This window comes from Spermophilus citellus (assembly GCF_964194105.1).
Source record: "Spermophilus citellus genome assembly, chromosome: 7".
Taxonomy (NCBI): Eukaryota; Metazoa; Chordata; class Mammalia; order Rodentia; family Sciuridae; genus Spermophilus; species Spermophilus citellus.
The window spans coordinates 152,839,831-152,865,087 of NC_138188.1; the positions used below are offsets into that span (position 1 = coordinate 152,839,831).

The following is a 25,257-nucleotide window of genomic DNA, read 5'->3' on the forward strand; positions in this document are numbered from 1 at the left end:
TGTTTTAAGTTCCAGCATTTCTGAATAGGTAGGCTATGGATCAGCAGTATCAGCATTATCCTGGAATTTTTTTTTAATGTAAATTTTCCGACTCCACCTCAGATCTATTAAATCACAAACTCCAGGAGTGAAGTCCAGAAATATGTTTTTCAAGCTCTGTGCATAAATCTCACTCTACCATTTGAAAACCAATGTTATAGATCTGTTATCTAGAAGTTAAAAAACAATTTATCCAGCTAAAATAGCACTGGCCAACACAAACAGTAAACTCACCAAGCTTTCTTTTCTGAGAATATCCTGACCTTTTTAAAAAGAGACAAATGATGATCACCAATGTATTTTCTGATTCACAAAGCTTAGACAATAAAGAAAAACAGCCTTTTTGAGAAATCTTTCCTTTAAGTGACCCCAAAATGTTTTTCAGTGAAGGCTAATATTCTGCTTTTCTTACCTTGTACCTTGTACCCCCCAAATCTGGCATCTTGTGTGGTTCTGAGATTCTTGAAACCTCAATCTAGCTGCCACTTACTTCTGATATTTGGGAAAGATTTAGGACCCCAATATTAGCTTTAAGTTTCCAATTCACCGTCTTTTATGGACAATTGCAGTTTAGGGACTGTGAATAAGGGTGATATCAGAATTAGAAATTGCAGACTCTGAACCTGAGGACCCCAGAGAGGCCATTATGTGCTCATAAGATCTTCAGGGTAATTCAGGGAACACAATGTTAACCTAGAAACTGTCCATAATCAGAAATTACCCAAGGGGAAGCATGAACTCCAGAGACTGAGCAGTTAACTCTACTTCCATTTAATTGGATGGTGTATCAGTGTTCTCCAGAGAAAAAGAACCAGTAGGATATGTTACACACACACACACACACACACACACACACACAGACACACACATATATTTGTGTATATATATTTATACTTTGTGTATATAAATTTATACTTATATATAAATATAAATCCAATTATATATATATATATTATATATGTATATATAATTATATATAATATATATTTACACCTATAAATATAAATAAGAATATATATTTTTATACAAAAAACATTTATATAGGGGCTGGGGATGTGGCTCAAGCGGTAGCACGCTCGCCTCACATGCGTGCAGCCCGGGTTCGATCCTCAGCACCACATACCAACAAAGATGTTGTGTCCGCCGAGAACTAAAAAATAAATATTAAAAATTCTCTCTCTCTCTCTCCTCTCTCACTCTCTCTTAAAAAAAGACATTTATATATATAAAAATATATTCTGTATATTTATACATAAATTTCATATATAATTTTATGTCTATCTCAAAGACAGAAACAGAGAGTGAAAGATTTGAAGGAAATGGCTCACATGACTCTGGGACTAGCAAGACCCAATCTGTAGAGCAGGCTGGAGACCCAGGGAACAGAGGATACTACAGTTTAATTCTGAAGTCAGATTAAAGGCAGACTTCTCTCTTTCTCTGGTGGAGGTCAGCCTTCTCCCTTAAGGCCTTCAACTGCTTAGATGAGGCTTCCCCATTTTGAAGAAGGTAATATACTTTACTCAAGCATGCTGCTTTAAATGTTAATTTCACCCCCCAAAATACTATCACATAAGACCTAAACTGGTTTGAGCAAACATCTGGGCTCCATGGCCTACACACATTGGCACATAAAACCAGCCAGCCCAGATGGTGAACGGTCTGAGTTCTTAGCAGTGATTGTAAATTCATTCCTCTTCTCTTCCTCCTCGTCATCCTGCTGAGTTTTAAAGTTTGGGGAGTGGTGATGATATTGACTTAGGGTCCTCCACAGAGATTTTACCTTGCTCACTACCTCTAAGTTTTGGAAGAACGGTTGATCCACCCAAAGAGTCAAAGACACTAATGGATGCTGAACTGTAAAGACCCAGGGGAGGAGGGGACTTCAGGGACTTGGGACGCACGTCATTGGGGTGGCAGGAGTGAAAGGGCGTGGAGGTTGGGCAAGACTCAGGCTTCTTGTGGAGCATAGTGTGTTATGTTTGCAGCTTCACAGAGGAGAGGACCATCAAGCATAGTTAGGGAGAGGCAGCATGAGGGTGGTTTGAGAACTTAGGAAAGGCACATCCACACATTTGGAAAAGGGGCCCACCAACATGTGTTTGCCCCAGCAACACCAGATGAGTACCATGTGTGTCTATGATATCTAAGCAACACTGCTATAGAATAAACAGAGAGACCCTGGCTCTCCTTACTTCACCCATTTTTATCTACTTTCTACCCAATTATGTTGATACTTATCTGGTTATATTTATTTACAACCAACTCCCAAGAGAAAAATCATTATTTATTTTCAATATTTTCTAAGTGGTTCATTTAGGTTTTCTGAGTTAAGAGGAAACTCATCTGTAAATTATATTAGTGATATACATTATTTCATTTTATTGCCTTAGGTATAAAAATGGTGATAGTCTACCATCCATGGACATCTAAGGGAATGTTTTAGGGTTTCAACAATAGATTTACTGCTGGAATTTGTTTTGAGAAAAATAAATATTATTCACCAATTTTATCAATAGCATCTTTGTTACAAATAGATGTTGATTTTGATCAAATGTTTTTGCAACATAGATTAATAATTTTCATTTCATTTAAGCTAATTCTATAAATTCAAAATAGGGATTATCCTCATAATTCTATGCTGAATACCACTTAGCCAAGAGATATTTAAAATACTATTACAGCTATATTTAAAATACAACTGAGTTGGGCATTGTAGTCCATACTTATAATCCCAGCAGCTCTGGAGCCTGAGGCAGGAGGATCACAAATTCAAAACCAACTTCATCAACTTAGAAAGGCCATACACAACTCAGTGATACCCTGTCACTAAAAACAATATAAAAAGGGCTGAAGATGTGACACAGTGGTTAAATGCACCCCTGAATTTAATCCCTGGTAAAATAATAATAATAATAATAATAATAATAATAATAATAACAACAACAACAACTGATTTTTTAAAATATTTTATATTTTTGCTTCTATAGTTATACTGAAAATGTTACTTTTGTGCTTGAATTGACAAGTTTTAAAACTTTCTTGCCTTTTTCTTTCATCTGTAGAGTATTCAAACACTTCAGAATTGCCTCTTTCTTTCTTTTCTTGAATACCTTTGAAGCTATCTGGATAGTTTTCAAGGGAAAATGCTGAATAATTTCCTTAAGGATGTCAGAGACACTAAATTATGCATAATTCCTATCTAGTTTAGCAATATAGAATAATTTAGATATTTCCACAAAATAACATATTTTCCTTCCATATTTTAGAACTTTTAACATAAATCAGTATAAAGCATAATAAGTTCAATACATTTAACTTCTATGTCTTCTGACTAAATCATATTTTCTCCTGCTTATGCTTGCTTTGGTCCTTTTATAATTTTTTTGAAATTCAATAGATTTTTTGTCTATTTTCATTCTTACCTAATGACTTATTTTAAAAGGTAAAAAGTGATGAATTCAGTAAACTTCCCACTAAGTATAGCTTTTGCAACATCTCAGAAATGTTTATATGTACTCTTCTAATTTATTGAATTTTATTATAACTTAATAATTTTTCTTCTTTAAATACAAAATTATTTTTATTTTTACCTTCTTTAATATGATCTTATATTTCTAGCTTTATAATAATGTTGTCATTATCTGTAATGTACACTACTTCTACCCTTTGGAAATTAACAGAAGGAAGGAAGGAAGGGAAGGAGCGAAGGAGAGAGGAGAGAGGAAAGCTACTTGTACTGGGTAAAACTTGCATTGGTCATGCCAACTACATTAAGAATAATTTTTAAACTAATGGATAAACCTAAGAAGTTTGCAAGGCCCACAGATTTATGAATATTTGGTTGAGGCACTTTGAGAGAGCAAATATTTCAAATCATATCATGGCCACTTCGATCTTGCTTCATCACCAGTCCAAGTTCTCTCTCTCAGCTATTATTTCTGATCATAAAATCTGCTAATAGTGAAGAATAACACATAGAAAGAAACACTGTTCCTCTGTTTCATGAAGCTGTTATGAGTACAGATGTATGCATGCCTACTTCTAAGAGTCAAGAATTAAATGTAACTGAAATGTTTGAGAATTGATGTTTCCTTTGACCCAAATAAGCAATACTACAGTTGCTTAATTTACAAAAGAAAATCTAAATATTATAATCAATAAATATTCTAATACATAATAAAACAAACTTTCCATTACAAAAGAAATTAGAAAGATTAGAAATCTCATTCTAATCTCCTGTTCTTATGATCACAATAACACAATAGAATCAGCAAATACAAATGTTTGTTCTGAATGCATGAAAATTTCCAAAAATAAAATGTAGAATTTAAACTGTGAAATCTCTTTGTTCATGTATAAATACATAACACTAAAATGTTTGGAAGTGATTGGAATGTTTGGAAGTGTATTGAATAGAAAAATATTTTTATACAAGCACAAAGAAGAAATATTAGAAGATGATGTCAAATAAACGGAATGTGCCAGATGTCGCAATCCAGAAGAAGGATAAATGGCACTTTTGGTTACTAGAACATTTACAGCTAGAGAAGCCAGATATAGGGGCAGCAAAAGAAGACCCCTTGCTGACAGACCTCTCAGGAGCCAGGAATTCTACTACTCCCAGAAGCTCTGCATGAGTGGATCCCTTCCATATCTCCAGTGCAATCAAAGACATAAAAACTGTTGCCTATCTGATACAACAATATTTTTAATTTTTATTTTGAATTTTCCTAACCATTAGTGAATTTATGTACTTGTTATGTGTTTACATATTTGTATTTCTTTTACATGGAGTGTATCTTATATGTGTTTTATGACTAATATTTTTATATAAGTATCTTCACTTTTCCAGATCATACAAGGACATAAACACCAAAACAATTACTTACCATTTCTCGTGTTTGTGCTTATTTTATTTTCTTCTTTCTGTACACTTTATAATAACAATTGCCACATCTGTTTGCTTCCTAATTTTAACTGAAATTGTGTTACTATTGGCTGAAGTATATAAAATGTTTTACTTTTATTTTTGATCAAATGTATTTATTATATTCAAATAGTTTTATTATGTTTTATTTCAGATATTTTCAAGTAAGAATTATTTAATTTCATCATAGACTTTTCTTACCATGGAATATAATTACAGCCAATTTCTGAAAGCTTTTATATCATCAGCATTTTGAGAAAGGTTTGGACACATGAACTTCCTAAAAAGTGTTTGTGTTCTTGTAAAGATTCTCACTTTGATCAAGGATGTCTGAGTTTTGTTTACCATGTAATATTTATTTTCCATATAATATAATACCATACAAAATGTTTGCATTTTTAGCGCAGGAATCTACCTGTCTCAATAATGTCCACATGACAGGTTTTCATGGTAAAATTTGTTAACAATGTTTTAGTATATAATGACACTGATAAAAATACTATTTCATGTCTTTTAACCTTAGAGTAAAATAACTTTATGATTACTGGTGTTGACTCTCCTGTCTTCAAAAGATCCCAAGTAGATTTTTTTTTTACTTATTTTAACTCTTCATCTGTCAGTATTTGCCATAATTTTAAATTTAGAAAATAGCCGATATTTAAGGAATACACTTTTTTTTTTCTATTTTGGTTCTCTTGGTTTTTTTTTTTTTTCAGTTATAATCATTTCCCAATGAGAACTTGCTTCTCCTGCCCATTTCAATATTGCAAAATTAAGTTTTCCTAAATTGGTTTTTCTATTTTCAGGATTCAATTTATTTCTGGAAATTCTAAATTCAAAATTTAAACTAAATCCATCATGACTTTGCATAGCATTTTTGTTAATGTAAAAATTTTTCAAGGTTCTTTAGAGTCACCTTAAATGTAGTTATTTAACTGACAGAAAAAAGCTACAGAAATATTCTTTCATTTGGATCCCATGCTACTTTCTACAGCTAAACTCTAATCAAGTTACTGATTCCTCTTTAAAAACTGGATTAAATTGCTCACTCACAGATTAATTCTTGAATATTTATAATATGTGAAACCTTTTAAATTGGAGAAAACTGGGTCAGAGTCTGGCTTCACAATTTGTACACTCTAAGACTTTAATAAATATTAAGTTAATTGAGTATCAACAGAAAATGCATTTGATGATACTGTGCATGCCACACATTTGCTCAATTTCTACTAATTGAATGTAAGTGAAGTTAATGAAACCAAATCTGGGAAAATTAATTATCCTGATATTAAACTATGCTAAGGAATTTTGTACAATAAATTACTACTTAGAATATTATATCAATTCATGGTATTTGGCACTGTAACATATTTAATTCAGTAATTTTGGATGCATACATCTTCTACCTATAAAATGGTTGTATTGAAAATATTCTATGATTTAAATGTAGAAAGCAATTGTGATACTCATTTCAAATTTGATGCCACCAAAAAGATTTGCATCATAGGAAAGAGATGATCTTGAAAGTGTGCCTCTTTTGAATATATTCAAATTTAAAAGTCTTGCCTCTGGAGAATTAACTGAATATAAATATTAATTATGAAATATCTATCACTAATAAAGGACTACATCTTAGACAGTCATGTGAATAAATATGTTAATTAATCTCTTAAAGTTCTGATTACTGCTTTCCCTTTGCAGACTCCCTCAGTGTAAAAAAATTCATTATTATGACAGGTTCTTACAATGGTTCAGATTAGGCAAATTTCTTTTGTAAACATTACTAAAATGAACCTCCCAACAATATTGGAAAGATATTTCATGCATATTTTTATACGTAAGGAACCTGAATTTTAAGAGACATTGTATTATTCAGCTAAAATTTAAAAAAAAATACTAATAAGTAGCAAGGTACTATATCATTCTCCATATGCACCTGGCAAATGACCATCTCACTGGTCTTTGAACATTTACTCGGACAAGATGGCTATTCCCAAAAGCAACTGAGCTGTTATTGCCATATCACATCTCATCATCTCTCAGCATCTCACAGTATGTAACCCCCAGTGTCTCTCCGGGAACTGACATTGACTCTATTCATTATTGCATCAGTCTGATGACTTCTGTACTGATCTGGGCTCTCTCTGCTTTAAGGCTCATCTTCTGCACAGATTAATAGAAATCCAGAAATATTGACTCTATCTATAGGTATGATGCATTAAAGCTCAGTGTAACTATTATATTATTCTTCCTCATTCTACAGTGAAATTGGGGATCTGTTTTTTGGCTTTCCAAGCCATATTGGTTTTATCCAAGTTACCTAGACTTCATCTTCAGTTATTCTTTACTGATAAAATCACTAAACATCAAAATAAAAGTGAATGATATTGTTCAATTAGTTAAGTCTATGTTCTAGACACATAGATTTATTTAGATTTTTCTAAGTGGCATCCAAACATTTGAATAAATTCATGATAGGGATACCAACAAAATGCCCAATTTCATTTTTTTTCTTTTTCTTTCCTTTTTTTTTTAAATCAGTGTCCTTAGTTCTTGTTTTTTTTTTCTTTTTTGAGCATAATAGTTATACAGTATAGTAGGTTTGATTGTGGCATATTTGAACATGTACATAACATCTTTGATCAGTTTCATTTCTCCAGTAACTCTGCTTTTATAATTCTCCCTCCACTGATCATCTTACTATACCTTTCTGATCTCCTGGTTTATTTGACTTAACCTGATGTCTCCAGTTTCATATATTTTCCTGCAAATGACATAATTTTGTTCTTCTTCATGTCTGAATCAAACTTCAGTCATGAAGCCTGTTTCCATAGTGTGGCTATTATGAATTCTGCTGCTATAAATATAGGGCTGTATGTATCTCTATAGTATTCTGAGTTTAACTCTTTAAGGTAAATCCATCGGGGTGGTATAAATGGATCACATGCTGGTTCCATTCCTCATCTTTTGAAGAAACCCCATACAGATTTTCATATTGGCTATACCATTTTTTTTAAAGAAAAGGGTTTTTTTTTTGAGAGAGAGAGAGAGAGAGAGAGAGAGAGAGAGTTTTTTAATATTTATTTTTCAGTTATTGGCAGACACAACATCTTTGTTTGAATGTGGTGCTGAGGATCGAACCCGGGCCGCACACATGCCAGGCAAGCACGCTACCACTTGAGCCACATCCCCAGCCCTTGGCTATACCAATTTTTATCCCCCAACAACAACACAGGAAAATTCCTTTCTCCCCATTTCCTCATCAGCATTTACTATTATTTGTATTCTTGATGATTTCCATTCTAACTAGAGGTAGATATAATCTCAGTGTAATTTTGATTTGCATTCCTCTCTTGCCCTGCACAAATCAAAACACAAAATAGATTAAAAAATCCAGGAATAAGATCAAAAACATTGCAATTGCTAGAAGAGAACATAGAGGAAACACTCCAACATGTAAGGACAGGCGATTACTTCTTCAGCTCCAGTTCTATAGCTCCAGTAATAATACCAAGAATTAGTAAATGTGACAGCATCAAACTAAATGCCTCTTGCATGGCAAAGAAAACAGCATGAAAAGAGAATCTCTGGAATGGGAGAAAAATTTGCCAACTATTCATTTGACAAAGAATTAACTCAAAAACTCAACACCAAATTTTTAAAAAGAATCATTCAATAAATGATTTAATGAGCTAAATCGACAATTCTTAAAATAATAAGTACAAATGGCCAACAATTACATGAAAAAAATGTTCAACATCTCTAGCTATCAGAGAAATGCCTCTTCCATTTTCATACTCCTCTGACCAGTAGAAAAAAAAAATCTTACCTTATGAACTGTTTATCTTTAAATTGTTCCCTTTGGGTAAAATTCTCCTCAGTGAAAAAACAAAGTAAAATAAACCTAATTGTCTATCACCAGAAAAATTTTCTGAAAAATGTGAAAGATCGTGAATGGAAAGAAAGCTTGGTGATAGTTCAGAAAGAAACTCATGTGATATGAAAATAGCATGACGGCGTTGAAAGTGGCACCACCAGTCCATGACAAAGGCTAGGTCATTTAGTAGGTGGTGTTGGTGAAACCTGACCAATATGGTGAAAAATGAAACTGGAGCACAACATATTAACCTATACTCTAGGTGGACCAATGGCCTAAACATAAAATATAAAGCTTTAATATTAGAAAATGAAAATATAGAATTTCTTTGTCAGAAAGCTAGGATAGATCTTTCTTTAAAAATTGCAAAATCACTGCTGGGGTTGCAGTTCAGTGGTAGAGCACTTACCCAACATGTGTGAGGAACTGGGTTCAATCCTCAGCACCACATAAAAATAAATAAATAGCTGGGTGCAGTGGTGCATGCCTGTAATCCCAGTAACTCAGGAGCCTGAGGCACGAGAGGTGAGAGGGAAAGGGAGAGAGAAGGGAAATTGCATGGAAATGGAAGGAGACCCTCACTTACCTCTTTTTGTTGTTGTTGTTGTTTGGTGTGGGGGGGGGGGGCCTGGAACCTAAGCATGGTGTCGGCCATTCTCAGCAAATCACGTTGAAACCATGATCATGAAAGTCAAAAAAGCAGAGTAAGCTTTATCTACTTACACCATACTATGGTTTGTTTGAATGCTCCCGCTAAAACCTATAATGAAATTCAATTGACATTATAGCAGTATTAAGAGGTGGGACCTTTATAAGATGATTAGGTTATAGAAACTCTGTCCTCAGGGAAGGATTAGTGCCAGTATTATAGCAATGTGTTAGTTATCGTGGGAATGGGTTCTTGATAGCAAGGCATATTCAGTGAGATTTTTCCGTTTCCCAAGTGCTCACTTGTCCTTCCACCATATTATAACACACACCTTCCCTACTTCTCAGCCTCCAAACCATCAATCAAATAAATTTCTTAGTCTGTGGTATTTTGCTACAATAACGGAAAATGGACCAAGACACTAAAAGATTTTCATTTCACTTATGTCAAAAACTGTTAGATTTGGTTTTATTTCATATTTATTAAAACACAAGTTCAGAATCAAATCCGTCACATCTGTACTAGAGCATTAACCTTATGACTAAATTCCCTGTCACACAGTTCTTCCTATTGTAATCCTTTATCCACCAAAGAAATTCTGGGTATGATATATATGGTTATATTTAGGTAGAAATTCAATAAGTTTACATATTAAGAATTAAGAAATGTATAAGATTCAATGTTTGGATTCACTCAATGAAAAACATATTTGTATCCTAATTTGTAGTCAACCAGCTTTTCAGGAGGCCTTGACCCTGAAATCAATGGCAACAGATATAAAAGAGGCCAAATCCTTAAAGAATAAGTTATTTTATTAAGAAACTGATATTTTGGTCCATTTTTTATGATCCAATTATATTGTCTTGTTATGCTCCTGTAGATAGCTACTGCACAGAGAGGGAAAAAGAGAAAAGAATGTATACCTGAACAATGAACCAGACAAGATCTTGTGTCTTCAGTGGCATGACTGACTAGGTAGTCTTCATCAAGTGCCAAGTATTCTTTAATAATAAATCAGATGCCCAGTAAACAATAATTGACTTTTATTTTAGTTTAAAGATAGGGATGAGGGAAGTTATTTCAATTTTACTTAATCTGGGAGGGGTCACATCAATGGCAAAGGATTAGCAGCAAGAGGAATAGCATCTTCTGTAACAAAATGGCAGGCAGCCACAGCAGCCAGAGGTGTATCCACAGCCATAGCGGGAACCACAGCCATATCCACAGCCAGAGCCATATCCATATCTAGAGTCATAGCCACAGCCATATCCATAGCCAGAGCCACAGCCACAGCCAGAGCCACAGCCACAGCCATATCCACAGCCAGAGCCATATCCATATCTAGAGCCATAGCCACAGCCATATCCACAGCCAGAGCCATATCCATAGCCAGAGCTGTATCCACAGCCAGAGCCGCAGCCGCAGCCTCCACAGGAGTCCCCGTAGTAGTTGCTGCACATGGTGTCAGGAGGTGAGGTTTCAGTTGAAGGGTTGGAAGATATTTCTGAAGTTGAATGTCACCCAGTCCTCCAGGTCCTTTATATACTTACAGGGTTGGGTGTGTCATAGCTCACATGGGCTCTCATTTTACAAACATGTGCCTAAAATGAACCTATTCTGTGTACAATCATTTTGCTAGGAATTCATAATTTACTTATTGCTTCCTTAGGAATTTTCACAAGGCTTAAAAGAAAATAAGATACATTAACTAAACACCCAAGCTTAAGTGACCATATGTTACTTTTATAATTGCATTTTATGAACATGACATAGTGCATCACCAAAATATGTTTGGCCTCTAACTATATGTTTACCATTCTGCTCTTTCAAAATCTTGGAAATGGTCTATTATGTAAGATGTAGATACTATTAATATTTTTCTCCTAATACTCTTCTTTTTTTTTTCTTATTCTTACTTTTTCCATTCTTCTTCTTGGTTTCTTTATCTCCTTTCCTAAAACTTTGGTATTTCCATCTCAATCATTCTAAAACACTATTCATAGTCTTCAGGCAAAGAACTGAGTAATTTAACCTGCTCCATTCACCTCCTAAAACATCATTCTTCTCATTGAAGAAGGCCTGTCTATCACATCCTTTTTCTGGCACGTTGTGACCATGCCTGCCTTCTTTAGGAAAAGTGATTTTGTTCACTCCGGATGGATCACTTCTGGAAGAATTATTGTTAAAACAAAAAAACAACAAAAAATGGATTTTCCAAGATTTTTGTGTAGATGCCACAGGCCAAAAGCTTTTTTGTTAAAGTTCAATACTTGAGAGCAAGGGCATTTCTAGTTTAACTCAGAGTACTCAATAGGTCACTCTCATATTTGTGCTGTATAACCATGTTTCCCACTAACATGTAATCAGTCAGTAATTAAGGTGTTCATTCTCCACAATATTTTCTTTATTTGAACGTAACCTATTTTCTCTTAAAAGCATATTAAAATAACATCTACTTGTTATACTTTTTATTGAATTACTTACAATTATAACATTTAATAAAAGTTAGCTTTACTATTTACATTAAAATTTTTCTATAAGCTTTTATTTTGATGTGAATATATTACCTTCAATCTGAACTTCTCCACGTACACAAAAAGAACTTAAACTAAAAATCTCTGAACTAGTCTGTATCCAATCAAGAACTACTGTAAGTTATCATTAAATTCTGTGAGGTATTCTAGAACTGTGGGAGAATCCTCAAGAAAGAACAATCTTGAGTGTCAGACTCACTTGATGATTATGTTGGAAAACTGTTGTGCTATCGTAAACAATAGTGTTATGGTTTAGATCTGGATTATACCTTAAAGGCTCATGTGTTAAGGCTTGGTCCCCAATAAAGCAATATTCAGGGGATGAGGAGGCTTTGGGGAAGTGATTGGATCATAAGGATTCTGACCTTCTCAATGCATTAATCCATTGATAGCTGAATTGACTACAGGGAGGTATGGAGACTGTAGAAGATACAACTTGATCAAAAGGAATGGTTCCTTGGGGTGTGCCCTTGGGGACTGCATCTTGTCCCCATACCCTTTTTATCTCACTCTCTCATTATCTCCCTCTTTCCTGGACACCATGAAGTGAGGAGTTGCTCATTATGCCCTTTTACCATGATTTTCCTGGCCTGGAGCCAGATAACCATGAACTGAAATTTCTGGAACCTCTGAAACTGATCCAACGTTAATCTTTCCTCCTCTAAGTTGCCTTTCTCAGTTATTTGTCAGAGCTATGAAAAGCTGACTAACACAAACACTATATTGTGCACTTAAAAATTTGTGAAGAATGTAGCTATCAGGTTAATTATTTCTACCTCTGGGGGAAAAGCAAATAGAATACTAGGAAACTTTGAAAAGTGATAGATATTTTTATAACCGTGATTGTAGTGATAGATGGTTTCATAGGTATATATTTGAACACAGAAAATTGTATATATTAAACATGGGTACTGTTCTGTATATCAGTGATATCTCATTAAAAAGTTTTTTTTTAAGAAAGAAAGAAGAAAAAAAGAAAGAAAGAAAGAAATCATGTTCTGTGGTCACAGAGAAAGCAGGAGCAATGTTTGGAAGACAGGTGGTAATTAAGAGGTCATCTCCCTCCTCCACGTCCTGCCTCTTCTACCTCCTTCCAGCACTGCCTATGAAAATAACAGAAAATCTTTTAAATTTCACCATTTAAAGTCCTATACCTGTGCCTTCTTCAATGTTCAGGCACATTCTCTAAGGAGAAAGCTGAATCGTGTGCTCACATTTAAGGAGGAATGCTGAAAAAATCTTATCTATTATCACAAGGCACATGTTGAAGGGTGAGTTTGGACCAGAAAGGCAGTAATTTGGTAACTGATACAGTCTATCTTCTAAGTTACAGAGGCTCAGTAGTACAAAAAGCTTTCCCCTGAAAACAGTTTTCATGATATGATTGAGATTTGTACTAATTGTATGAGCATGGACAATGTTCTCAACCTTATGACCCTCAGGTTTTTGTTTCGTTTTGTTTGGTTTGGTTTGTGGTGCTGGGGATTGAGCCCATGGCGTTGTGCATAGGAGGCAAGCACTCTACTAACTGAGCTATAGCAGTTGATACAGCTAGAATTCAGAATTTTTGTCAAGAGGCCCAGAGAGATTACATTCTAAATATAAAGGATGAAACACATATTCTCGTTTATCACTGACAAAACATATTCTATTTCTTTTCCCCCCTTTCATTTATTCAGATATATATATCTCAATACTTTTCATAACAAACTTTCAAAGGTGACCAGATTCCCCCAAACAATGAACTACAATGTTATCGAGCTCATTAAACATTGCTAAACCATTTTATATTATCCAGTGTTTTATAAATATAAATAATCAAGAAATTTGTCTAGGGGTTGGCTCTAGCATATTTTAAAACTTAGTAACCTCATGTAAATCCCTATTACGAACTGAAATTACTATTGAAATTACCTGTAGCTAATTTGAGAACATACCTCCTATTAAATAGAGAGAAAATACTTTTTTTTTGTTTGTTTGTTTCCAGACAGTCACAGAAATGCTATGTAAAAGCTAAGTCAGGCCTTCTTTTCAAGTATGTATACTATGAAGGAGTTCAGTAGAGATAAGTAATAAGTTATTGCAAAGCAGCCCTCCAGAATCACGAGATCATACACTAAAAGTACTCCAAGAATCACACTGATGGCAAATATAGGTTTCCCCTGTTTACTCCCTTTCTGTTTGTAAGATTTTATACTTTAATTCACCATTTAAAATCCTATATATTTATGATGTGCCACATGATCTTATGCTCTATGCATACATTGTAGAAACTCTAGATTAATCTAGTGAACACATGCATCATCTCAAATATTTATCATGTTTTAGTGGTGAGGACACTTACAATCTGCTTTCTTAGCAAATATCCAGTATATAATTCAAGTTGTTAGCTCTATTCACCACACTAATCAATAGATCAGCACAACTTATTCATCTTATGGCTGTTGGTTTATAATCTTTGATCAAAACCTCCTCTTTCTCTTCCAACAGCTCTAATTACCACCATTCTGTTCTCTGTCTCTATGAGTTTGACTTTGTTAGGCTGCACATCTAAGTGAGATCTTGTATGTTTGTCTTTTTTCTCCTGGTTTATTTCACTGAATATTTTTTCAAGTTCATCCATATTACCATAAATAACAGAATATCTTTATTGTTTACAAAACTTGATAAATATTCCACTCTGCACATTTCATTTAGTCGCTCATCTACTGATGGGCATTGAGTTTTACTCCATACCTTAGCTCTCCTGAACATGCTGTAATGAAGAAGGAAGTGCAGATAAACATGCTCTTAGGATCTGTACCCAGAAGCACGCCTCCTCAATCATATTTTAGTTCTATTTTTATTTTCTCATAGAATACCTGCTCTGTTATCCATCATGACTCTTCTAATTTACATCACCATGAACTGTGTAGAGGGTTCCCATTTTTAAATATCTTATATATTTTTTTTCTTTTTCATAATAGTCATTCTAGCAGGTGTAAAGTGATATATCAGTGTTGTTTTAACTTGCCTTTCCCTGAAAACAAGTTATATGTCTATTTACCACTTTTAAAAAAATCATTATGATCCATTGTCCATTTTAATTAGGTTATATTTTTAATATTCACTGATTAAACTTCATGTGTATCTTGGATACCAACCACAAATCAGATGTATAGTTTGCAAACAACCCTCCCAATCATTTGTTGTTATCTTCATATTTTATTTTTTCCTTTGCCATGCAGGAGTTTTTTGGTTTGTTTTGATTAGAAAGTATAATCCATTTACATTTAAGGATTAGGTATGGACTTCCCGGTGGCATTTCTTACATTGTTTTCTGCATCATTTTTGTTCCTTTTATGTCTGTCTTTGTGATGAGATGATTTTCTATGATGGTATGTGAATCCCAGAGTACTTCCTTATATTTCTTTGAGAAATGAAATAGACCCTATTTATTATTGCATTATCCTTGACCACACCCATGAATTTTTCTACCAAGAATTTACTAATCTGGCCTCTCTCTTTCCCTTGCTCAGGGCTTCATTTTTCTACATGCATTCACAGAAATACTAGCTCTGACAGCAGGTAGATTAGATCAAAGCTCACCATGAATGCGATACTCTTCTGTCTGGTGTTACAAAGGATTGGACATTGTTTTCCTGGATTTCCAGGCCATAGTCGAGTTAGGTTCCCTAGACTGTATCTTCATGTATTCTATACTTACAGAATCATTAAATTCCAAAGTAGAGGTGACTGATAAAAATCAGTTAATTCAGCATTTTTTCTGAATGTGTAACTTGGCTCTGTATTCTTCGTTAAGTAGAGATCTCAACTTTTGGACGGTCTTAGACAGTGGAAACAAAGGAAGCCTAGTCCATTTTCACCCTCCTCTAACCATTCTTTTTAATTCTTGCTTTGAAAACGTCTTTTTTCTCTTTAAATTTTTACCCATTTTTTTGTGTGTGTTCTCTCTCTCTCTCTCTCTCTCTCTCTCTCTCTCTCTGAAAGAGAGCTGAACAAACTTAATTCCCTGTTGTATATAACAAGAACATGTTTATGATACACAAAGGGGCATTAGTACAAACAGAAGAACTCAGAAGAGAAGACAGAGACAAGCAAAGGTATTGTGATACTAACATGGAGACGCCACATACAGGCAGCATCACAAAGAGAGGTGGTACAGGAGAGATTTGCTCAAACAATGAAGCAAGAGAACCACATCAAATAGTGGCTTCTAGACGGATTAACATTCCAAAATGAAATGTAAAATTAAACCTTAATAAGTAAAATGTAGAATGTTGACATAAAGCTAGAGTAAGTCTCCTTTTCTGAAAATACATTTAAAAAAACACAAATAAAATTATCAATATTTGTCTTATTTTATGTACACCATGGACCAAGATAAATGACAGCTTAGGAGATAACATTAACAATGTCTAAATATGACAAAGGAGTTTATCAAGAGTATAATATAAACTCCTACTAATCATCAACACAAACAGTCAGAAAAATTTCAAAAGGGGCCAAAGGACATCAAAGAGAAAACTCAGATAGAAACATGTATTTGAAGCAATAAAAAAAGTTTCAACCTATCAAAGCAATATAAATATTAACAAGATTATTCCACTTTTCAATTTTCAAACAAACCATATTAGAAGGTTAGATAATGCCATGTGTTAACAATATTGATGGGAAAATAACTGCAATGGTATAGTCTTCACTGGTGGGGACCCTCCAGCAAGATCTGGCTGTACTCACTGTAGCTGAGTGTACATACACCCTTCATCACAGCAGTTCAGATCTTGGGTTGATACTCACAAAAGTATATAGGGAGCATGTGTTTGTTGCATCAGTGTTACAGTGAAGAGGAGCTGGAGGAACACACATGCCTCACTGTGATAATTAAAGGGGAAAATCTTGTGTACGTGTTTTCAGGAATCTGTAAAGCAACTTGAATTAATATAAAGATAATAAAACTCAATTGTTTTCATCATTTTTTGTTCCTCCTTTTTCATGGCTATAACGTAATCCTTAGAAATAATGACATAAATATACATGTAGTAGGACAGAGGGATCCTCCAACACAAATCATTCTGAGAGGAAAAGGTTTTTTTAAAAAGACATATAATAATAATTTTGTTTCTTTGAATGTATATTATAAGTGGAATATCTCTTATCCTAAATGCTTGGGACCCAAGTGTTGTAGATTACTGATTTTGCAATATTTACATATACTTGATGAGATATCTTGGAAGGGTACCCATGTCTGAACATAAATTTATGTATGTTCCAAACACACCCTTATGGTTTAAATATGAGGTGTGCCCTAAAAGCTCAATAGATAAATCAAAATGATAGAGTTATGAGGGCCTTAATCAGTGTGTTAATCTCCTGATAGGGATTAATTTGATGTTAGCTATAAGCAGGTAGGGTGTGGCTGGAGGAGATAGGTCATGTGGATGTGTCCTTGGGGTTTGTAATTTGTCCATGAGGGGAGCTCTCTTTCTGTCTGCTTCTTAGCAGCCGTGTTCTGACCTGCTTTCCTCTACCATACTCTTCCACCATGATGATCTGCTTCCCCTTGGGTCCCAAGCAGTGCAGTCAGCCATCTATGGTCTAAGACCTCTGAAACCATGAGCCCTCAAATAAACTTTTCCTTCTCTAGCTGGTCCTGTGAGGTCTTGTTTACAGCAGAAAAGTTACTAAAACACTCACCTAATACACATAATCCAAAGCACGTTTTACATATCATTTCTTAAGCTCTTCTGTGAGAAATACATTTTTATTATATAGAATTTTCCAATTGACCAATATCAAAAAGTTTCACACTTAGAAGATTTCAAGTATTGTATTTTGTAATTGGGAGTACACAACTATGTAATGACCCCTCTTGGGACTTCAGTGGGATGAAATGATTTGCCGACATACAAAATAGCACAAATGACAATATGGCTGTGAGTGACAGAAGTAATGAAAATGGGAATAAAAAAGAATTGCAAGAGAATAAATCAAATGACATGTTAAACAATAAGTAAAAATGGAGTAACTCAAATGACATGTTAAACAATAAGTAAAAAATAGTTCCCTGTGTGAACCCAGGATAATGTGAGAGAAATAGTGGAATATATTTAAATAAGTACCTACTGTGGAAGAAAAGTAGATGTGACGACATAAATTGTGCACCATCCACACTAGAATTACTGAAACACATACACCCATGTACTTAAGCTTTTATCCCTCAGGCTTTTATCCTTTCCCTTGGGAGCCAAGACGTATGAAACTTTGGCACAGATTGGGGCTGGCAGGCACACTATCCAGAGGGTCGGGAAATTCCCCTTCTACTCTTCAATTCATGCAGACATGAATTTTTGAGTGTGATATTTATTTTCGTGTAAATTATAGCAGTAATGTAACACTATTGAATTAGAACACATAAGAAAGAGATACTATTTAGATCTAACCATGTATATAAATATATACATACATTTATATTTATGCATATCTGTAGCCAACAGAAGTTGAAAACAAATATGCAAAAATAATTGGTGACACTAATACAAAGGAGGCCAGACATCTTAGTAAATAAATTAATTTATTAGGAAACTGCTATTTTTGTTCCATTTTTTTGTATATGCCAATTATACAATCCTCCTGTGCTTCTGAAGACAGCTACAGTATAGTATACAGAGAAGGATATAAGAATTTATGTTTGAACACTCAAGAAAATACCATCTGTCTTCAGTGATATAAGGAAACTACTCAATCTACTTCAAGTTCAAACAGATATTACGATATTCATTCAGGAGTCCAGCAGACAATGATCAATCATTTCTTCAGTTTGAAGTTAATGGATGGAGAGGATTTCAATTGAACTTGCTTGTGGAGTGGTCATTTCAAGGGCAGAGGATGACTTGTTGCAATGATTAGCAGCAAGAGGAATAGCATCTTCTGTAGCTGCAGCAGCCAGAGCGATATCCACAGCCAGATCCATATCCACAGCCAGAGCTGCAGCCACAGTCAGACTTGTATCCATAGCCAGAGCCATAGCCACAGCCATACCCATATCTAGAGCCATAGCCAGAGCCACAGCCACAGCCAGATCTGTATCCGTAGCCAGAACCACAGCCACAGCCATATCCACAGCCATAGCGAGAGCCACATCCCCATCCAGAGCCATATCCACAGCCAGCATTGTATCCATAGCCAGAGCCACAGCCACAGCCATATCTAGAGCCACAGCCAGAGCTGCAGCCGCAGCCTCCATAGGAGTTCCCATAGTAGTTGCTGCACATGGTGTCAGGAGGTGAGGTTTCAGTGGAGGGGTTGAAGGATGTTTCTAAAGTGTGAATGTCACTCAGTCCCTCAGGACCTTTATATACTAACAGGATTGGATGTGTCATAGCTCACATGGGCTCTATTGTCTCATTTTCCAACCATGTGCCTAAACTGAGTTTATATGTGCACATTCATTTTGATAGGAATCATAATCTAGTGCCTGCTGGTCTAGGTATTTTCACAACCTATAAGGAAATAAAGGTATATTTTCTATACAAACTTATGTAAATATAATTGTGTCGTCCATGATTTATTTCATGACCATGGCATAATGGAACACATCACCAAAATATGTGACCTATAGTTATGTGTTTGATTGTTCTTCACTCATTAAATGGCTTAGAAAATATATATTTTAAAATTCCAGAGAAAGATTTTCTAAAAGATATATAGTAATATTTTTGTTAGTTTAAATATGCAATGCAGGTCAAGTACTAATCTTAAATGCTTGCAAACTAAAGGTTGACTGCTGATTTTGCAACATTGGTGTATGTCTAATGAGATATTTTGGACATGTTACCCATGCCTGAGTACAAAATTCATGTATGTTCCAAACACACCTAATGCACATAACTGGAAGCTAATTTTTTGCATTATATTTTATGCATTTCTGCCTGATTTTCCAATTGACAAAAATAAATGTTTTGAATTTGGAGAAGTTCAAATGGCAGATCTTTCTTCTTTTATTTTTCTCCTTTTTATTGCTCCATATTGACATTACAGAATCCTGGATTTCACTGTGGTATTTCCACCTATACATGAATATCTAATTTATAAATTTCACTAATGAATATCTCCCCCATGTTTTCCTACTCCCTCTCCTTATCCCCTTTCTATACCCTAATAGTCTCACTTTAATTTTCCTGGTGTCCCTGTTGTATTTTTCCCGTTCCTCAAGTTCTTACATATGAGAGAAAATATATACCTTTCTTTCTTACTTCACTTAACTTTTTGGTCTCCAGATCCATCTATTTTCCTGCAAAGACATAATTCCATCCTTCTTTGTAATTGAGTTAAACATCATTGTTTTATAAACATTTTCTTCATCCATTCATCTGTTGGCAGACATCTAGACTGACTCCATAATTTGACTACTGTAAACTGTGCTGTTATAATTATGAGCATGTGTGTATCTCCAATGTATACTGCCTTTAACTCTTTCAGATAAACACTGAAGAGGGGTGTGATTGAATCATATGTTAGTTCTATTTCTAACTCCTAATGGCACTCCACACTGATTTCCACAGTGGCTGTACTAATTTACATTCCCACCAACAGTGTATAAAGTTCCTCCCCAACATCCTCATAAATATCCTTTGTTAATTATTTTTTTAAGTTGTAGATGGACACAATATCCCTATTTTATTCTTTTTTTTAAATGTGGTACTGAGGATCTAACCCAGTATCTTACACATGCCAGGCAAGTGCTCTACCACTGAGCCATGACCCCTGCCCTGTTAATTGAATTGTTGATAACTGCCATTCTAACTGAATTGAGATGGAATCTCATTGTAGTTTTGGTTTGTATTTCCCTGATGGCTACAGATGATGAACATTTTTTGTTCTATTTGTTGACCATTTGTACTTCCTCTTTAGAGAAATATCTGTTCAGCTTACTCTCCAATTCATTGACTTTGTCTTTTGTTTTTTCAATGTTGAATATTTGGGTTCCTTTCATATTCTGGATATTAATCATCTGACAGAAGAATAACTAGCAAAGATTTTCCTTCATTCTATCAATTATCTCTTCACTCTTACCATTAAAGCCAATCACTTTTGTACTAATGCATTAGCTTCATAACTAGATTTCATTTCACACTGATCTTCCTAGTCTAACCCTTTTCATATAATTCAACATTGTCTGTTACCAGTTTTCTGTGCTTTGCAGAAACTTCTTAGTCAATTCATTAAGTCTTGTTCTTATTTCCTTGGTTAGAGGTATCCTATTCAAGAAGTCTTTGCCTTGCCTGAAGATTTTGTGATTGGGAGTACTCAACCTATATAATGACCACTCCTCTTAGGATTCTAGTGGAATAAAATGGTTTGAATGCATATAAAATAGCATAACTAATAATATGGCTGTGAGTGACAGATGATAATGACAATGTGAACAAAAGAGAATTACAAGAGTATAAAACAAATAACATGTTAAATATAAAATAAAAATGGAAAAGATCCCTCTGTGAACCTATAATAATATAATAAAAATAATGGAATATATTGAGGTGACTCTCCCACCCTTGAGGAAATTTTTTATGTAAAAAGACATCAATTTTGCACCAGCTTAAACTATAATTACTGGTGGACAAACATTGTGTACTTAAGTGTTTTCTTCCTTGAACTTTTATCCTTTCCTGTGGGACCCATGACCTATGGAACTTTGGCAAATCCCATAGCAGGACTAGGGAACATGGAGATCCTTGTTCTTTGAGATTTTTTTATGCAAATAAAAAATAAAATAAAAATAAATAATAAAAATAAAAATTCACCCTACGATTTCTTGTCTCATATTTTCTTTAAATTTCATCCTTAAATAAATATCATTAGCTTTACATTAATATCATTACCATGAATCTAAAATAGTATAAAGCCAATCACTTTTGTACTAATGCATTAGCTTCATAACTAGATTTCATTTCTCACTGATCTTCCTATTCTAACCCTTTTCACATAAGTTCAAATTTGGGGTCTGATATTTATTTTTGTATTGAGCTATCAGTGCAATGGATGAACATTAAAATAATTTGGAAATATGTGGAAGGGATAATATTTGGATTCAAGTAATACAAAAACATTTACTTATCATATGCTGTGGTCAACAAACTTGCCAGGAGACAAAATATCCAAAGGCTATAGGCAACACTGATGAAAAGGAGAACAGATTTCTTAGTGAATATATTATTTTTTTAAGAAAGGGCTATATTAGTTCCATTTTAATATATGCCAATTTCAAAGTCATTTTATGCTTCAGAAAATAGCTATGGTACAGAGATAGAAAAACTTACAAGATTTACATTTGAATAGTCAACAGAATAACATCTGCCTTCAGTGATGTGATGAAACTAGTCGGTCTACTTCAAGTAAACACAGAGGTTTTCATGTGAATTCAGAAGCCCAGCAGACAATAACCCATCTTTAGTTTGAAGTTAATCGATGAGAAGATTTCAATTGAACTTGTTCTTTGCCTGGTCTTTGCAAGCAGGAAGGATGAATTATTGTAATAATTAACAGCAAGTGGATTAGTATTTTCTGTAGGAAAATGATAGACAGCAACCCGAGTGGTAACCTCCACCAAAGCGGGAGCCATATCCACAACCATATCCATATCCTGAGCCATATCCACAGCATGAGCTGTATCCGAAGCCTGAACCACAGCCAGAGACACAGCAGAAACCATTATCTACAGCCGGAGCCACAGCCAGGGCGGTATCTACAGCCAGAGCTGTACCCACAGCCTGAACCACAGACTGATCTGTATCCACAGGCAGAGCTGTATCCACAACCTGAGCCGCAGCCACAGCCTCCACAGGAGTTCCCCCAGTAGTTGCTGCACATGGTGTCAGGAAGTGAGGTTTCAGTTGAGGGGCTTAAGGAAACTTCTGAAGTGTAAATGCCATCTAGTCTTCCATGACCTTTACATACTCACAAGGGTAGATGTATCATGTGTTAAGTGGGTTCCCATCTTCCATTTTACAACCAGGCACCTAAAATGAACTCACTCTATGCACAATTTGTTAGGAATTCATGGTTTATTTGTAGCTTGCCTTAAGTTTTCACAAGCTGCAAAGATAATAGGGTTTCATTTTTAAACACCCATGCTTATACATCTATAATTTTATCTTCCATAATTTAATTTCATGGCCATGACAAAACAGAACACAATCCCAAATTATGTCTGACCTATATATGTGTGTTTGCATGCCTATGCTAAATTCTTGGAAATCATCCATTAAAAAATACTATCAATAGCCAATAGTATTATTATCAACAGAAGCAGCAGCAAAACCAGCAAGAACATAAGAATCATCTTGGTCTCTCTTTCCTTTCTTCATCCTTGGTTTTCCCATCAAACGGACTCCAAGTTACTTTTTGTGGATTATAGCCAAAGAATTAATAAATTTAATGAGGTACATCCTCACCCTGAAATATTCAGCTTCTCTCTGAAGGAAACTTTGTCCGATACATCCAACTCCACAGAGTTTATGACCTTTTCCTCCTTTTTGTGCTGGATTTTTGTTAAATACCTCATGGGTCAGTTGTGTAAGGGAATTTATTATTTAAAATTTAAAGCACCAAGTTTTCAAAGAATTATCAAGTGTGGAAAATTTTTTCATTATATAAACTTTTCTTATTGAATCCAATTAAGATCAATTCTTAAGCACAGTCATTTTTAAGATTACTTAAATTACTACAGTCTTTGTGTGTGATATCAGTGATTCCACTAAGATATAATCAATCAATAATTAATATTTACAGGGCTGAGATTGTGGCTTAGAGGTACAGCACTTTCCTCAAACATATGAAGCACTGGGTTCGATCCTCATCACCACATTAAAAAAATAAATAAATAAACAAAATAAATTTGTAAAAAAATACTTAATACTTCCAGATTACTAGGTTCAGTGGGATATTTTAATCCAAGTATACAAAATTTCAATTTCAAGGAAAAATATGAGCAACCTGAAACACAGAAAGGCTATTATAATAAACATTAATTCATTACTAAAAAGAGTGGATGTTAGTGTTTTTAGCACAAAAAAATATGTTTATGAGAGTTCATATATGTGTCATTTAGGTTGTTTTAGTCGTTTCACATAGGTTTCTTCATTTTAGTGTCACCTATCTGCTTCAAAACAATATTTGAATAGGAGATTTACTTATACTACTTTTCTTGGATTCTTCCAATAGTGACATTATTAGTAGTTGACCTTTCATTGAGGTTACTTACTTGCCCTCTCTTTAATTACATATCACTTTTTCCCATTTTTTTTCTGTGACAAATGGATTTATAGTGCATGACCTCTCTCATTCAAACTCTTTCTTAAACTTCCCCAAATTGGGTCCTTTTTTTTTTTTTTTTTTTGGCTATCTAATCCTTCATCTTTACTTCTCTCTTTATCTTCTAGGATATCTTATGCACAGCCTTTGACTTAACTATCACATATATACAAATGACTCCTAAAACTAAAGGATTTTGTCTCAATCTGTGTCCAATCAAGACATATAAACCATGTAGTAGGTCAAATCAAAATGGATCAAAGGCTTAGGAATTAGACCAAAAACTGTGCACGGGGTCCATACTCCATTGTATTGTTACAGACAGCAACTGTCTTAACAAGACCCCTAAATATTAAAAACCCTGAATGAGCTGTGGGCATGTCTGAGCCATCTCTAACAGAGGAGCCCCTCAGAGAACTTTTGGTGTAATCTCAATGATCTGAGATCACTTTGTTGCCTTGGCAAACATCCTGATCAAAGAGAATTCTGTAATACTGAGGAATTCATTGGCTCAGACAGCCCTAGGTTCAAACACAACTCTCTGGAGGTAGAAAGAGATATCAGTGTGCCCAATTAACCTTGTGCAAATGATAAGTCCCCAATCAGACCAACTTCCCTATAGCCTCTTGCTTCTTATTTACCTTGAAGAACCCTTCCTCACCATAAATTCCTTTATTGTGCTTCACTATAAATAAAGCTTTCATAGACAGGCTTTTTCCCTTTGCTAGGACCAGAGCCATCAGGTCTTTTCCACCCGTCAAGTTACTGTTTTCAATGTGTTTCTTGTACTTTGTTTTATTTCTTGATACCACTTTTTCAGCCTTTTATTTCCAGCCAGCCCACATCTTCAAGGGTTACTTACTCCCTCCACGTGCGTGAGACCTGAAGTTGAAGAAATAAAATAAAGAATCCA

General features: G+C 34.6%; 1 protein-coding gene across 1 annotated transcript; it reads right to left on the reverse strand.

The window, feature by feature from the left end:
* Window positions 1–10,619: 10,619 nt before the first annotated feature.
* LOC308653261 (uncharacterized protein) lies at window positions 10,620–10,955 on the reverse strand (the record flags this gene model as incomplete). The annotated part of the gene is made up of 1 exon (XM_081301852.1): window positions 10,620–10,955. One exon carries the CDS (start codon window positions 10,953–10,955, stop codon window positions 10,620–10,622), a length of 336 nt encoding a protein of 111 aa, XP_081157978.1.
* Between the last annotated feature and the right edge of the window lie 14,302 nt (window positions 10,956–25,257).